The sequence below is a fragment of the Canis lupus genome, chromosome 18 (assembly GCF_003254725.2).
Source record: "Canis lupus dingo isolate Sandy chromosome 18, ASM325472v2, whole genome shotgun sequence".
NCBI lineage: Eukaryota > Metazoa > Chordata > Mammalia > Carnivora > Canidae > Canis > Canis lupus.
In genome coordinates, this window is record NC_064260.1 from 51,531,492 (window position 1) to 51,547,782 (window position 16,291).

Genomic DNA, 16,291 nt, shown 5'->3' on the forward strand with positions numbered 1-16,291 from the left:
AGCGGACACCCCTGGGCGGAACCGAAGGGATAGTTGAGTGGCCACTGAGTAATGGCGGGATTAATTGGCACAAAACTCTCTCAGTGAGTTACAGGAGGTGGAGCAAAAGGAGGCGTGGACTTCTCGGGGCTACTGCGATAGTTGTGCACCACCGAGGCACGCCCCTCTCGGTCCGCCCCTTTCAGTGTAGGACCGCGTACCCGCACTCACGCCCCAAGCAGCCTCTACTTCCGGGTCAGAGCTCAGACTTAGCGGGTGGAGAGCTACCCTCCAGAACAGGCATGAATAATAGAAATAGGATAGCGTCGCTTTTCTTAAAGTGACAGGCTCAAGGCAATGGGGGGGCGGGGTCTGTCCATCCAGCAGCTGTAAGGGCAATTTGGCTCTTCTGAATCCAACCACTGGGCGAAGTTCAGAATTACAGTCTCAGGTTTCCGCCCACTTGGCTTGGGGTGAAGAAGTGGATTGTTTCCCAGGTAAGGGGAAGAGGACAGTCTTAGACAACTCGTTCCAAGAGTTTGAGATGCAGCCAGTTCCGTCTTCCAGTCTTGCCCACTCCCATCCCAAGCAGAGCTTCTGGTCCCTATTTCAGCTATGAAGGGAAGGAGGCGAAAAGATGAGTTATGCAGTCCTGCAACTTCGGAGCCAAGACTAGGCTTGCCCCACTCCCAAGCCAGGTTCTTTACCCCGTTTTGCGGATGCGGATGCGGAAGGGATGGCCTGTCCTTAGCAAAGACCAACCCTGACCCTGAACCTTCTGCGATGGGTGTTCGGGGCGATCATCCCCTCCTGCCCTTCATTGCCCGCCTACCCGGGAACTCCCGGGACCGGCGCCGGCAGCCTCTGGGAGGGGAGCAGCGCTACCCGCCCGCGTCATCTGATGCTGTTTCCTGCAAGAAGGAGAAGAGCGGAAAAAAGTGAAACTCCACCCTCCACCTCTGCCTCCCGCCCCCGGGGCCAAAGTACAAAGGGAGGAGGAAGAAGGGAACGGGGTTGGAGCCGTCGGGCTGAGGGAGCCGGACTGGGAAGCGGCAGCTCGGCCAAACTAGGAACACGCCAGCCACCCCCTGCGCAAAGAGACCCAACGGAGTCCCCGCGCTGCCCGTTGCGGACCCCACCTTGCACTTGGCGAGTGCTGGAGCCAATCTCCCAGGACTGCTCTGGGACGGAGGGACTTCAGGCCCCTCCAAGCTGGCCATGGTGAGACGCAGGAGGCCCCGGGGTCCCACCCCCAGAGCCTGACCACACTGCCCTGGGTGGCCCTCTAGAAGCCCGAGATGCGGGGGGCCGGGAGTCAATACTCCTGGCTCCCCAGAGAGGTGTGGGTCTGGAGCTGAGGGCCAGGGCCCGGATGCCCAGGTTCCGGGACTAGGGCCTCAGCAGCCAGCAGGGGTGGGGACCAGGGGCACCCAGGGAAGATACCCTGCTTGCCCCCAAATCAACTCCAGCCATGGAGCCCTTGAAGAACCTCTTTCTCAAGAGCCCGCTGGGGTCATGGAACAGCAGTGGCGGTGGGGGCAGTGGGGGCAGTGGCGGAGGCTGGCCAGAGGGGTCCCCGAAGACAGCGGCTTATGCCAACCCCGTGTGGACAGCCCTGTTTGACTATGAGCCCAATGGGCAGGATGAACTGGCCCTGAGAAAGGGCGACCGTGTGGAGGTGCTGTCCCGGGATGCAGCTATCTCAGGCGATGAGGGCTGGTGGGCCGGCCAGGTGGGTGGCCAGGTGGGCATCTTTCCATCCAACTATGTGTCTCGGGGCGGTGGCCCACCCCCCTGCGAGGTGGCCAGCTTCCAAGAGCTGCGGCTGGAGGAGGTGATCGGCATCGGTGGCTTCGGCAAGGTCTACCGCGGCAGCTGGCGAGGTGAGCTGGTGGCTGTGAAGGCAGCTCGCCAGGACCCCGATGAGGACATCAGTGTGACAGCCGAGAGTGTGCGCCAGGAGGCCCGGCTTTTCGCCATGCTGGCACACCCCAACATCATTGCCCTCAAGGCCGTGTGCCTGGAGGAGCCCAACCTGTGCTTGGTGATGGAGTACGCAGCTGGTGGGCCCCTCAGCCGTGCCCTGGCTGGGCGGCGTGTGCCCCCCCACGTACTGGTCAACTGGGCTGTGCAGATTGCCCGTGGGATGCATTACCTGCACTGTGAGGCCCTGGTGCCTGTCATCCACCGAGACCTCAAGTCCAACAACAGTGAGTTTTGGGGAGCATGGTTGGAGGGTGGCATAGCCCAAGCACACACCAGCCAACTTCTCAGCTGAGTCCCCTGGGGATCTACTCGAGGCAGGAGCTCCTTCCCTAGGGGAGTCCTAGTAGAGTCGGGGTGCCATTTACCCACACTGGCCGCAAAGCAGGAGACCCAGGCACCGAACAGTCCTTCAAGCCCCAGCCTCAGGAGTCTTTGACCCTGGCTCACAGCCACCAGGTTAAAAAATTGGGATCTCTCAAGTGAGCCATAAGTGTCCTGCCTAACATGGGCACCACTTCAAGGCAGTAGAGCTCTGGATGCTGGCAGTCATCTTCTTCCCCCCCTAAAGTTCATGCCCATGCTGTTGATGCTCTGTTCTTGGGGTAGAAAGCTCCTCCAGAACAGAGATCTTGGAGAGGAAAGCCCCCACTAAACCCCGTGGTGGTCAAGGCTGGGGACAGGGCTGGAATTCTGGCTCTGCCCATACCCCTGACTACATGACCTTTAACTGGTTATTTCAACTCAGAGCCTCAATTTTGGACTCTGTAAAAAGGGAGTGACCAGGAAGGTGAAATGGTGTAAGGGGCTGGGTGAGCCTGGTGTCTGCTGCCTGGCACACAGTGGGTCTGCAGCTATGTGGGGGAACATTCGAGGGCTGGATCACCTAGAGGGCTTTGCCTGGAATTAGCACTTAGGGTGGGCCTGGTGGGGTTAAGGGAGACTCAAGCAGTCCAGTACAGCATCTCCAGCCATTTCAGGCCCAACACACTGCCCAGCATGGGCCCAAGACAAGCGAGTGACAGGTTCCGAGGGCTTCCTGGAGCAGATAAGCTTCACACCAGGCCCAAAGCAGGCACCCTGTTGGATGTTCAGGTAGAACACGACCAGAGCAAAGGCAAAGAGGCAGGACTCAGAGCCACCTACCGTGCCCCCAATAGTGGGGACACAGAGCTAGATTTGCCAGGGAAGGGGGGACCAGGGTCCAGGCTGTAGAGCAATAGGAAGTGCAGAAGGAGCTGATGGGTTATTGGAGAGGCTTGGGCAGCTCTTGGTGGGGGGTGAGCATAGATATTTTGGACCGCCTGGCTTGGGCTGGCCATATACAAGTGGCTTCTGGGGAGTAGGACGCCATAACCCAGTAATATCCGAGTCCTTGCCAGGCCCGGAGGGACAAGGAAAGGCCTGCCAGCCACCCCACCTACTCCTCTCATCCAGTGGGGTACTTCTCACTGCTCAGCCTGGTGCTAGCCCTCCAGGGACCCCCACTCCCTGCCCCAATCCAAGGGAGATTCCCCGAAGGCTTTGGGGGAGGGGACTCCCTTCTTCTGTTTTTCCTCCAGTTTTCTTTCCAGAAAAAATGGAACAATAGCCCAGGCCCCTGCTCCCCACCCTCCCCACTGCTTCCTGCGTTTCCTGCTGCCCCTGAGCCGGCTTCCTGCCCCTGCTCCAGCCTCTGCTCCCTCCCCACCCCAGCTGCCTGCCGGGGAGGAAAGAACCAAGGGAGGGGGGTGCTGTGGGAGAGGAAGGAGCCAGGGATTGCATCCCCCCCCTTCCCCTGTTTCTCTCCCAGAGTCTGGGTGATGGTGAAGGACAGGCCAGGTGCCCTCAGCCTCGCTGAGCCTGGCCTCCCACCTTGGAGACCCCAGTCCTCGGCTTGGGGTGCTGTCTGTGGGATGGTGGGGGGAGTCCCTGGGCTGGGGGGGGCAGAGGCAGGAAACAATGGCGTGATTTTCCTGGACAATGGGGGCCTTGTGAGGAAGCCTGGCGGGGAGTGGAGGGGGAATTCTCTGGGCCCACGAGTCACAGGACTGACCAGCCAGCCCAGCCTGGGTCAGACCTCCCCCAATTTCTCCCCCAAAGGACTCCCTTCCCAGTTGGAGACCTGGTCTCAGCCTCCCAGAAAGGAGAAGTAGGGACCATGGGAGGGAAGCGGAAGAGGCGTGAGCTGCCCAGGCCACTCCCTGGCCCCACAGAGGCTGGCCTGGGGAGGGGGGTGGGGGCCAGGGCCCTGAATGGGACTGAGCTTGGGGTCTCCAGCCTTCTCCGCTCCAGGTGGCCCCTGACCACCCCTTCCCCAAGGTCCATATCAGACACCAAAGGGGCAGATCAGGTTGGGACAAATTCAAGGCACTTGGAAAAAAGCAGGGGATGCAGAGGTGAGGATGAGGCTTCAGAAGTGTCAGGCCAAGTTGGTGGTGGGAGGTGACAGGCCATTAGGACAAAGATGTCCCAAGATTTTGGATGAGAGGCTGCGTGTCTTTGGGCTTCAGATTACCTGATGGAAAAGGGGAGGCTGGCCCCCCAGCCAGAGAGGCTGGTGCAGAAGCCCTTCACTGGTCTGTGAGGTACGAGTGGCTAGAGACCTGACCAGTTGGTCTTCAAGAGGATGGGTGGGTCCTGTTACCAGAGGAGATGGGAGTTCCTCTCCAACCTCCATACATAGACCCCTTTGCCTGGTCCCACTCCAGCCACCTGCCCCCACCCTGCTGTGGTTCTGCGTTGGAATGAGCTTGTGTAGTGTCTTCTAAGTGGTCCAGTTCTGAGCTTCCAACAGCCAGGACAGAGGCTGTTGCAAAGCCGGGAGGACCCTTGACAGAGGACAGCAAGGAGAGTCCATATGAGAAGGTAGAGGACTAATCTTTAGGACAGCTGACAATCTTTAGGGTACTCATACTAGATGTCACCCCCTGGGCTAAGGATTTAAGAAGTATGATTTTGTTTGGGTGTCTGGGTTGCTCAGTCAGTTGAGCATCCAACTTGATCTCAGCTCAAATCTTGATCTCAGGGCTGTGAGTTCAAGCCCCATGTTGGGGTCCACACTGGGTGTGGAGCCTACTTAAAAAATAAAAAAGTGTGATCTTGTTAAATACTTATGACAACCATCTGAGGTGGGTTTTGTTATCATCCTTAGCTTTATTTTTTTTTTTCATCCTTAGCTTTATTAATTGTTTGGGACTCAGCGTCAGTCTGGCTCAGAGGAGAGGGTGGATTGTAGGACCATTCTCTGAATCAGGAGAAATTGTAGGAAGATTTGCTGGTATGGTAGGATGATGAAGGTGGTTGTTGAGGGCCTTTGGACATCAGACAGGGCGATGATGGGCAGCTGAATTGGTTTCCGACCTAGAGCTCCAAATGTGGGAGAAGCCAATGGGGAGTGGGCAGTGGGGCACTTGGGAGAGGCCAAGACAGCCTGAGGGCAGTGGGCAGAGGTTGAGGAGAGGCCAGGCTCTGAGGAACACTGGCACTGGAAAGGATGAGGTTAGAGGAGGGCCTAAGGAAACAGCAGAAGGGGCACCTGGGTGGCTCGGTGGTTGAGTGACTCAGGTCATGCATGATCCCGGGGTCCTGGGATCAGAGTCCCACCAGCAGTGAGCGTGCCTCTCTCGGTGTCTCTCATTAATAAATAAATAAAATCTTTAAAAGTGGGGGGGGGGGGCAGCAGAAGCAGGCAGAGGCCCCAGAATCAAAGACAGAAGGGAGCAGGTGGACAGCAGTGCCAGTTGCCCCCACAAGGCCCAGAGAGTTTGGCCTGCGCAGGATCGGGGGTTATAGCTTTATGCCTGGAAAAGTGAATATCCTAGTTCCGCCACCAGCCCTGAGAAGTCCTCCATTTCGCCAGGTTAGGTTAGGTGTCCATCCCCTCTGCCCCAGCCCCAGTACCTTGAGCTGTGCCCAGAAGGGTGCTGTCACCCTGGACAGGAGAGCTGAGAGGTGCATGTGCCCTAAAATGACATATGTGCAGGAAGGTATTTGGCTTGGATGTCACTTCTCTGCAGTAAGTAGAAAAGTGAGAGGCCCTTTCAAACCCTCGATGAGTCTATGACTTTATCCCCTTTCTGTCCTCAAAACCTTCTCATTTGAGCCATGTTTGTCCTGATGAGAGATTTGCAAGTTGCTGCTTCTCCTCTCTGTATAGAGTTTGGTGGCCCCATCTGGGTCAACACCGTGAGCCCCTGCCAAGTCTGACCATCCACTCCTACATTTGTCCCCAGCTTCTTTCTTTTCTAAGAACCTTCAGTTCTTAGACCCCCTATTTCTTTACATCCAACTGCATCAGTAGATGTCTTTTGTTGGAGTCTTTCTCTCCCGGGAGTGGTTGTACTAGCCAAGAGGCGATAAGGGGACCAGGGGCCTGCTGGGCTTCCTCTCTCACCAAGGAGTTCCCTCCTGCTCCCTCCTGCTCCCCTCCCAAGAGAGGTTCTAGTTCATTCTCCTGCTTCAGCAACATGACAAGACACATTGGGTTTCTATCCAATGCAGCACTAGAGAAAAGTTAGAACACTGGATTTAGAACCACATAGATGTGGTGGAAATTTGTTCTTTATTTGCAGATGATCTTGGCAAGTTCTCTGCCCAGTTTCCTTTTCTATAAAATGAGGATAATGGTGTGTACCTCAGAGATTGCTTTGTGAGTGTTAGAGCTGAGTGTATATGCCCCGCCCCAAGTAGCCCCTCCACAAGTTTCCCAGTATTGCTATTTCTCTCTGATTTTACCCCAACCCCAGCTGTGAACTCTCCAGAGCAAGATCACTTCTATGCTCCCAGTACCTAGCCTGCATGTCTGTCAGGTGATGGCTTGCTCCTAGCTCCTCCCCTGTCCCCACTACCTGATGTGGAGCACCCACAATCCAGCCCCCCTTTTCCCCAGTTCTGCTGCTGCAGCCCATTGAAGGTGATGACATGGACCACAAGACCTTGAAGATAACGGACTTTGGCCTGGCCCGAGAGTGGCACAAAACCACACAAATGAGTGCTGCGGGCACCTATGCCTGGATGGCTCCTGAGGTCATCAAGGCTTCCACCTTCTCTAAGGGCAGCGATGTCTGGAGGTGAGGCCTGGGTAGAGACTGGGCAAGGCCATCTGTGGGGCTGAGGAGGACACAGGTGGCTGCCAAAATCTAGGGCTGGGTAGAGAGGCAGTGCCCAGTGGAGAGGGACCCGTCATTTGGTTCCTAGTTGTTTTGGGGTGAAATGGCAATGAGTAGGTAGAGGAGTGGATACAGACCTTTTGTCTCGCCCACAGTTTCGGGGTGCTGCTGTGGGAGTTGCTGACTGGGGAGGTGCCCTACCGTGGTATCGACTGCCTTGCTGTGGCCTACGGAGTAGCCGTCAACAAGCTCACGCTGCCCATCCCATCCACCTGCCCTGAGCCCTTCGCACAGCTCATGGCAGGTAAGGGGAAGGGGCTGGAGGAGGCGGGGCAGAGCTCCTGGGCACAAGACACATCCACCCACAGACCCCTTCTCATTCTGTCCCCCCCTCCACTCCGTGTCCCCAGACTGCTGGGCGCAGGACCCCCATCGCAGGCCCGACTTTGCCTCCATCCTGCAGCAGCTGGAGGCGCTAGAGGCGCAAGTCCTGCGGGAAATGCCGCGGGACTCCTTCCATTCCATGCAGGAAGGCTGGAAGCGCGAGATCCAAGGCCTCTTCGACGAGCTGCGGGCCAAGGAAAAGGTGGGGGGTCACGAGGTTGGAAAGGAACGCCGGGAAGTGCCTCCCCGGTTTCCTTGGGGCGGGGCAGGGCGGGGGGCGCCGACGCTAGGGCCCAGACCCGGCTGATCCCACCGCCTTCGCTGTTCGGGCACAGGAACTTCTGAGCCGCGAGGAGGAGCTGACCCGCGCGGCGCGTGAGCAGCGGTCACAGGCGGAGCAGCTGCGGCGGCGCGAGCACCTGCTGGCCCAGTGGGAGTTGGAGGTGTTCGAGCGCGAGCTGACGCTGCTACTGCAGCAGGTGGACCGCGAGCGGCCGCACGTACGCCGCCGGCGCGGCACCTTCAAGCGCAGCAAGCTCCGCGCGCGGGACGGCGGCGAGCGCATCAGCATGCCCCTCGGTAGGGGGCGGGGGCGGGGCGGGGCGGGGGCGGGGCGGGGCGGGGGCGGCCGCGCTGGCCACACTGGGATTGGCCGGCGGTGTTGGCGGGCGGGCCGGGGGCGGGGCCCACAGCGCTGTTTCCGTGTGTGGGCGGGCTCTGGTGGAAATCTCTGCTGGCGGCCGGGCAGGGGCGGGGTCAGGAAAGTGCCGGTGAGGCCTTGGGGACCCGGACGGTGTCCTCCCGGGAATCAGCGAGTCCGCCTCACTTATGGTGGTGGCGGCGTCCAGGCTGGCTGCTTCTCTTACCGAGAACCCGGGGCCCGTGAAGGTAGTGATGCTGGCCTCGGTCACAGCCACCGTGCCAGGCCCGGTCCTTGCGCTGCCTTGGTGGCCCGGGAGCTGGCCGAGAGGACCCTGAGGGTTGGAATCCTGGCTCTTGTCCACCACAAACCTGTACCCTGCTTCCCCCCCAACACCAGATTTCAAACACCGCATCACTGTGCAGGCCTCACCTGGCCTGGACCGGAGGAGAAATGTCTTCGAGGTCGGAGCTGGGGATTCGCCCACCTTCCCCCGGTTCCGGGCGATCCAGTGTAAGAAACCTCTTCCCGTGCTTCCCCCCGCCCCTTATCTTTCTTTCAGACCTTGTCTTAGGAGGTGGATTCCACCCACTGTCTCCTCCTCTAACTCCCCACATCCAGGCTCCCTTCCCTGTCTCTAGACTGATAGCTCCAAGTTCCCTGGACAGCATTCATTTTATCTAAATTTGGAGAAGAGAAAAGTGAAAAAAGTAACTTGCCTAATGTCACACAGCTAATGATGGGCAGGGCCAGAATTCAAACCCAGGCAAGTTTGCCACAGTGTGCTAACTATTAAGCACAGATGCCAGCGGAAGGACTAGATGAGATGTCCCACCCCATTGCTAGCCCAGGACACAAACCCACCTACTCCATCTCAGTTCTGCTCAAATTCTCTGTGGCCCCAAACCCACCCTCAGAATGGTATGGGTTCCAGCCTCATCCCCCATCCTCTAAGAAGTTGTCCCTGGTGCCCACCTCTCATGATAGGGTTCTTGACCTCAGCTCAGACTCCCTGGTTTTCCACCTACAGTGGAGCCTGCAGAACCAGGCCAGGCATGGGGCCGCCAATCCCCCCGGCGTCTGGAGGACTCCAGCAATGGAGAGCGGCGAGCATGCTGGGCCTGGGGTCCCAGTTCCCCCAAGCCTGGGGAAGCCCAGAATGGGAGGTGAGCGCCTGAGTGCCCCCACCCCGGCATTGTCCACCTCCCAGTAGTTCTGAGATTCATGAAGTCCAATCCCCTCCACTCCCCAGGAGAAGGTCCCGCTTGGATGAAGCCGCGTGGTACCTGGATTCAGATGACTCATCGTCCTTGGGATCTCCTTCTACACCCCCGATGCTCAATGGTGAGTGGTTTTATCTACCCCACAGCAGACTCTTGCTGTACTCCTGTGGCTACTGCAGGGAGAACTATAGGAAGTTAATCCTGGGTTCAGGCCTAGCCTGCAAGAGGGAGCTTTCCTAGCCCTGTGGAAGCTACTGTGCCTCAGCAGGCTGTAGGGAGGGAAGGAAGACAGGGAATGGTACTCCCCATTTGGGATCCAAAGGAAACTGGATTCAGAGAGGGGAGGGAGACCACCCATGCATAGTGGAGCCAGGCAGGTGGCTGCCACACTGGCACTTCTCAGAGTCCCTTCCAGGGATCCTCTAGGTAGAGAAGAGGATAAGAAAGCTGAGCAGGTGGGGATCCAGGACCCACTGTCACTGTATCTGGGGCAGTTCTGAGCTTCTCTGTCCTCCACGAGGATAGCAGCAATTACTAGGTGCCAGGCATTCCATCGGATCAACAGCCCTGTGAAGGATGTGCTATTATTATTGCCATTTTAGATGAAAAAATTGAGGCTCCAAGAGGTAAAGTAACCTACCTAGAGCCTTCAGCTAAGAATTAGAACTCAGAGAGACTTAGAAGCTTTTTGAAGAAAGAGTTGGGTACATACACACTGCTTGGGAAGCTAGGGGGTTGGGCAGAGAGCAGGGCCCCGGTTTCAGAGGGATAAGGGCTCAGCTCAGGATTGGCAAAGGGTAGGAAGCTGCATCCTTCCTTGCCTCTGGGTCCCGTCAGAGCCCCTGTCACCCCACCCAGCATATCACCTCCACCCTTACTTGAGTTATACTTGATAGTAGTAACAACGGGTAACATTTACTGGGTGCCTCCTACGTGCCAGACAATGCTGTGAGGTGGGTATGATCATTAGCACCATCATAGAGAGGCACAGAAGGTTATGTGGTTTGATGTAGGGCACACAGCAGAATAGAGATTTGAACCAAGGTCTGACTCCAGAGGCAGGTCCTAGACATCTGCAGTACCACTCCCCAGTCCAGAAATTTTACTGCCCCCAGCTGGCTGTGCTGCAGGGACTGAACTGAGAATTAGAAGGCCAAGCAGGCAGCTTGGATTCACCTGCTCTGGAGCATACCAAGCTAGAAGGGCCAGGAGAGAACTTAAAGTACCATCAACCCAGGTGTGTAGGTTGAAGCAGCCCCTACCATATTCTGCAGAGCCCTCTGGAGGAAGCAGGACTAGGGACACAAGGGCCTGAACCCCTCCTTCTCAAGCTTGCACCTTATCTGGAAGGATCTCACCAACCTCAGCCCAACTGCTGGCCGAGCACTGGGTTCCCCGAGCATAAGCCCACACTCCTGTGGCTGTCTTGAGCCCACAAGAGTACATGAACTTGACCTACAGCCAGAACCAGAAGCCTGGCTGAGAATCAAAACAGATCCTGTGAGATTGCCCTAGGCGTCAGCCATACTACTGGGGAACAGGTCGCAGTAAGCTGCCTGCTGATGGATGCAGTCAGCCTCTACCGAGAGAACGAGAGAACGTCCCTGTGCAGCACGTTGTCCTCGAGCCACTGTCACATGGCACCTCCTCTCTGTGAGGCCCCATGGAGGCGATTTCACCTTCATCTCTGGGTCAAGGGTCTCTGGGTCTCTGCTTTATCCTAAACTACAGGGTTGCCAGCTCTTCATGCTAGGAAGCTTAGAGGCAAATTCAAGGAACTCCTTGCTGCATTACCTTGAGCAAGGCACTTAACCTTTTGGAAACCTGTTTCTCAGGCCACTGAGCACAGGAACGTCTTTATGCTCTCATTTTGTGCGGGTACTGATGTCCACCTTCCCTTAACTTTGTCTCATTTCTCTTCCTGGTTTTGTTTTGTTTTTTTTTTTTTTAAGATTTTATTTATTGGGCAGCCTGGGTGGCTCAGAGGTTTGGCGCCGCCTTCAGCGCAGGGTGTGATCCTGGAGAACCGGGATCGAGTCCCACATTGGGCTCCCTGTGTGGAGCCTGCTTCCCCCTCTGCCTGTGTCTCTGCCTCTCTCTCTCCTCTCTGTGTATTCTCATGAATAAATAAATAAAATCTTTTTTAATTTTTTATTTTTTTAAGATTTTATTTATTTATTCATGAGAGAGAAAGAGAGAGGGAGAGAGAGAGAGAGAGGCAGAGACCCAGGCAGAGGGAGAAGCACGCTCCATGCAGGGAGCCCGACATGGGACTCACCCGGGTCCCCAGGATCATGCCCTGGGCCAAAGGTGGCGCTAAACCGCTGAGCCACCTGGGCTGCCCTCTCTTCCTGGTTTTAAACATGTTTTCCCCTATTCTGTTTAATATCACTGTAAAGGGTGAGTTCCTTCACCTTAAAGTGGTATCATAACAGTCACCTTAGGTGGTTGTTGCTAGGGTCATAAGAATGGACCCTTCCATCAAACATGTATTGATGCATTTTATGAGCCAGGCATGGACCTGTAAGAAATCAGCCCTGCCCTGACCCGGGAGAGGGCCTAGTCTGGTGGATGGGGCAGCTCAGAAACAAACAAGTAGAGCCGACCGTAGTAAGTGGTGGGGCAGAGGCAGAGGCTGTATCAGGCATGCATGCTGTGAGCAATAACTGCTCAGGTGAAGAGGGGTTCAGGGAAGGCTTCTAGAAGAGGAAAAAGCTCTTGTTCTCCTCTAGGTGTTGCCAACTCCACTTCTGACACCACAGGTGTGGCTCATGTTCAGTCCTGACATAGTCTAGCTGGAGTTATTAGCATCAGACCCCCTGGGTGAAGGTCAGTGCCATAAGCCTGCCCCCCACCCGAGTTCAGACTCTGGTCATGAGTCCCAGGTGTCACCTGTGCTTCTGACCAGCCAGTTCTAAATCTCAGGTTCCTCCCCCTTGGGCATGATAATTGGCTAGAGGAGCTCACAGAACTCAGGAGAGCAGTGTACTTATTAGATTACCAACTAAGTGTAAAGGACCACAGACCAAGCACAACCAGAGAGAAGAGATGTGCAGGGCAATGTATGTCGGAGGGGGTGTGGAGCTTCAGTACCCTCTCTGGGCATGCCGCCCTCCAGCACCTTGATGTACTGACCAACCTAGAAGCTCTCCGAACCCTCTGGCTGGGGTTTTTAGGGAGCCTTCATTATGTGCACATGATCAATTGATTAATCATTGGCTGTTGGCGATAGACCTCAATCTCCAGCTGCCTAGTCATGTGGCTCATTCCCCTGGCAACTAGACCTCCATTTTTTACAGGCTTTCCAAAAATGACTTTGTTAATATGAACTTAAATGTGATTCATAGGGGCTGGTTAGGAAGAGCGGAAGATGCTCCTTTTACTTCTACCCACCTATCACTGAGTAAGATCTGAGAGTTTTAGTTAGAAGTTCTGTGCCAAGAATGAGATGAAGACCAAATATATATTTCTTACTATAATTAACAGCACCACAGCTTCACAGAGGAGGCGCCCTTTCACCTAGGTGTTAAATGGTGAATAAGAGATCATGGAAAGCCAAGGTGGAGAAGGTGTGCTGGGCAGAGGGAATAGCGTGTGTGCAGGCACCGGGCTTATCACACCCGAGGAAAAGGAAACTTGGCTGGAACTCAGAGAAGAGCTGAGAGCCAGGGAGTTGCAGGCCTTCATCCCCCAGGTCTGTGGGGCCCAGCCCAGTCCCAACAGATGTCAGTTGAGTGAATGAGTGGGTGAAGCTGGAAAAGCAGGCAGGAGCCAGTTCTGGAACGGTGATGGGGAATTTAGCCAATTTGCATTTTAAAGGCAGGGGCCTGGATAAGGAGGGATAAGTCAAAGACTGGATCAGGGTTGTAGCTGAGAAAAGGGACCCTGAACCAAGTCTTGGTAGTAAAAGCTCAATTTCCCCAGCATTGCATTTCTTCCTCTGGACACTCAGCCCCATGTCCCACTCCAGGCCTGGCCCAAGGTACGTGGAGTAAGGGAAGGCTTTGAAAACCTAGCCGAGGAGCTTGGACTTTATTTTAGTGGTAATGGAGAGTGGCAAGTTCTAGCGCCAAAGACGACTTTGGGCTTTGTGGGAGGCCATCATAGGTGGTGCTACCACCACCCCCTCCTCAATGTCAGGTTCCCAACACTCACCCCTGGTGGTCTAGAATGGAGTCAGGCCAACTTTAGGCCCATAGGTAGGACACTGATGTCCTGAAATCCAGAGCAGAGTCTGGCTAGGAAGTAGTGGAGAGCAAAAGACTCCGTTGCCTCCACCTGGAGTGAAGCCATCTCTAGCCCTCACTGGCTGTGCAGCCTTAGACACACCCTTAACCTCTCTGAGCCTGGAACCCCTGGGGCACGAGGATCAGACAACATAATGCCCCTAACTCACTGAGCTCAGGCCTGGCACAAACAACTGACCACCCGAGTCTCAGTTTCCTCATTTCTAGAATGAGGACAGTGATGTGTGCCTCTCCGGGCTGTTGTGTACAGTATAATTGACCTGTGTGCCCAGTTCAAGCTACGGATGGAATAGGAGCAGGTGGGCAGAAGGACCAGGGCTGAACAGCCAGGAAGGAGGTGGGCACAGGGCACAGGTCCCAGCTCTGTCCCTGGAGCCCTGCAGATGCCCCTGGCTGCCCATTAAGGCCACTGAAGTCAGCTGGGATCTGGCCTCAGCTTACCTCCTGGTGGACCTCAGCTTACCTCCTGCTGGACCCAGCCCCACCCCTTCTCTTCAGCCCAGCCCCCAGCTCTGGGCTCCAAGGCACCTAGCTGCCTCCCAGGCTTTGCTCCTGCTGGCTCCTTAGCCTACACTGCCCTCCCATACCCACCCCTTCTGAAAGGCCAAAGTGAGAGAGAGAGAGAGAGAGAGAGAGGTGGGGGGAGGCCGGCGGGGTGGAGGAACTGGGTGGGGGAATAAGGGAGTCAGGGGAGACGTTGGTGGGGAGCAGAACTCAGTCCTTGTTCCAGGGCCACTGAGGGGTCCCTGGGGTCCCCGCCCGAAGACGGCCTAACATGTGCCCGCCCCCGCTGCCAGGTAACCCCCCGCGGCCGAGGGGGAGCCCGGAGCCTGAGGAGCCTCGGCGCCCAGGCCTGTCGGAGCGCGGGAGCGGCTCGGGGACGCCCAAGCTGATCCAGCGCGCCCTGCTGCGCGGCACCGCCCTGCTCGCCTCCCTGGGCCTGGGCCGAGACCTGCAGCCCCCCGGGGGCCCGGGCCGGGAGCGCGCCGAGACCCCGCCGACGCCCCGCGCACTGCCCTCCGTGTCCCCGGCCGAGCCGCCCCCGGCCCCGCTCCTCCGCCTCTCCCCCAAGACGCCTGACGCCCCCGCCTCCCCGCTGAGCCCCGATGCCCCCGGCCCGCCGGCCCCCGCGCCCCTGCTGCTGGAGCTGGGGGTCCCTGTGGGCCAGCGGTCGGCCAAGAGCCCCCGGCGTGACGGAGAGAGGCGTGGTGAGTGGCCAGTGGCCGCCCGCTGTGGGGCCGGAGGGGAGGGGGCTGCTGGATGCCAGGCCGGGCCCTCGGGCACTGGGGGCGCCTATGGGGGGCTGACTGCCAAGTTCAGTCACCCGGGGGGGTGGGGGGGGATGGGGTGGGGCCCGGCCTGGCGGGTTGTGAAATACTAGGAATAATCATCGTGGGGTGAGGAGAGCAAACGCCTACTGGTTGCTAACTGGCGCCAGGTGCTGTTCCTACTGCCTAGAGACCTTGTCTCACTTAACAACCGGGGGAGTGGGGGGGACCCTGTGCGCAAAGCACTCCAGTCATACCCATGTTTTAGATGAGGAAGTCGAAGGCACAGAGATGGGGGACTCAAGGCTCCCACCAGTACCAGGCGGAGCTGGAATCCAAGTGCAGGCCCCTCTACCCCAGAGATCTTGCTCTTAACCACTGCATGGTTAAACAGATGCACACACACACACACACACACACACACATACGCACCCAGCAGAGCACAACAGGGCGGGGGGCATGGAAGTTCAGAGTCAAGCGCTCCCTGTGCAGATGGTAAAACCCAGGCCCAGAGCTGGGCCGTGCCTCGGGTGGATGCCCAGGACCCGCTGGCTGCCTGACCCTAGGCCCCCTCTCCCCACTCCCTAGGAAGTACTGTCTCACCCCCACCCGGGATATCGCGCTCGGCTCCTGGCACCCCAGGCACCCCACGCTCACCACCCCTGGGCCTCATCAGCCGACCACGGCCTTCACCCCTTCGCAGCCGCATCGACCCGTGGAGCTTTGTGTCAGCTGGGCCCCGGCCTTCACCTTTGTCTTCGCCACAACCTGCGCCCCGCCGGGCACCCTGGACCTTGTTTCCAGACTCAGACCCCTTCTGGGACTCTCCACCCGCCAACCCCTTCCGGGGGGGCCCTCAGGACTGCAGGGCACAGACCAAAGACATAGGTGCCCAGGCCCCGTGGGCGCCAGAGGCAGGGCCGTGAGTGGGCCGGGCTGCTCCCCCACGCTCCAGCTGCCCTAAAGGAGCCACAGTATACACTGGAACAGGAGCCGGGCAAGCCTCTGTAGCTGCCTTGGTTTCCCCCAGGGACCCCACCCCTTCTGGGGGTCAGGAACACTACACTGCACAGGAAGCCTTCACACTGGATGGGGGGGCCTACGTCCCCCGACACACCTGAAACCTGTGGGTCCCCCGACTTACCTGCCCCATTGGGGCCCAACACTGTACCCAGCTGGTTGGGAGGACCAGAGCCTGTCTCAGGGAATTGCCCCCAGGGTTGGTGCAGGAAGGAGGGGATGTGCCTGGGAGAGGGGCCAGCCTCAGCTGTCACCAGCACTTTTGACCAGGCCCTGCTACTCTAGCCCCTGCCCCAGGGCTCAGTGCCTGGGCACCCCCCCCACCCGCCCTCACCTTGCCCTGGGGTCATTTGGGGCTAGGACTCTCTGGGTGCCTTCCTGCTGCCCCGGCCAGGGTTGGGGCCTCGGCCTCAGGATCCAATGAAGCCAAATAAACTCTCCAAGCTGTCTCCCCAGG

The 16,291-nt window shown here is 57.7% G+C and overlaps 1 protein-coding gene across 1 annotated transcript; it reads left to right on the forward strand.

The window, feature by feature from the left end:
* The first annotated feature begins 154 nt into the window (after nt 1-154).
* Nucleotides 155-16,291, forward strand: MAP3K11 (mitogen-activated protein kinase kinase kinase 11). The gene is made up of 10 exons (XM_025445802.3): nt 155-2,189; nt 6,833-7,013; nt 7,208-7,356; nt 7,463-7,638; nt 7,772-8,015; nt 8,476-8,589; nt 9,107-9,242; nt 9,329-9,420; nt 14,344-14,754; nt 15,403-16,291. Exons 1-10 carry the CDS (start codon nt 1,451-1,453, stop codon nt 15,738-15,740), a joined length of 2,580 nt encoding a protein of 859 aa, XP_025301587.1. The 5' UTR covers nt 155-1,450; the 3' UTR covers nt 15,741-16,291.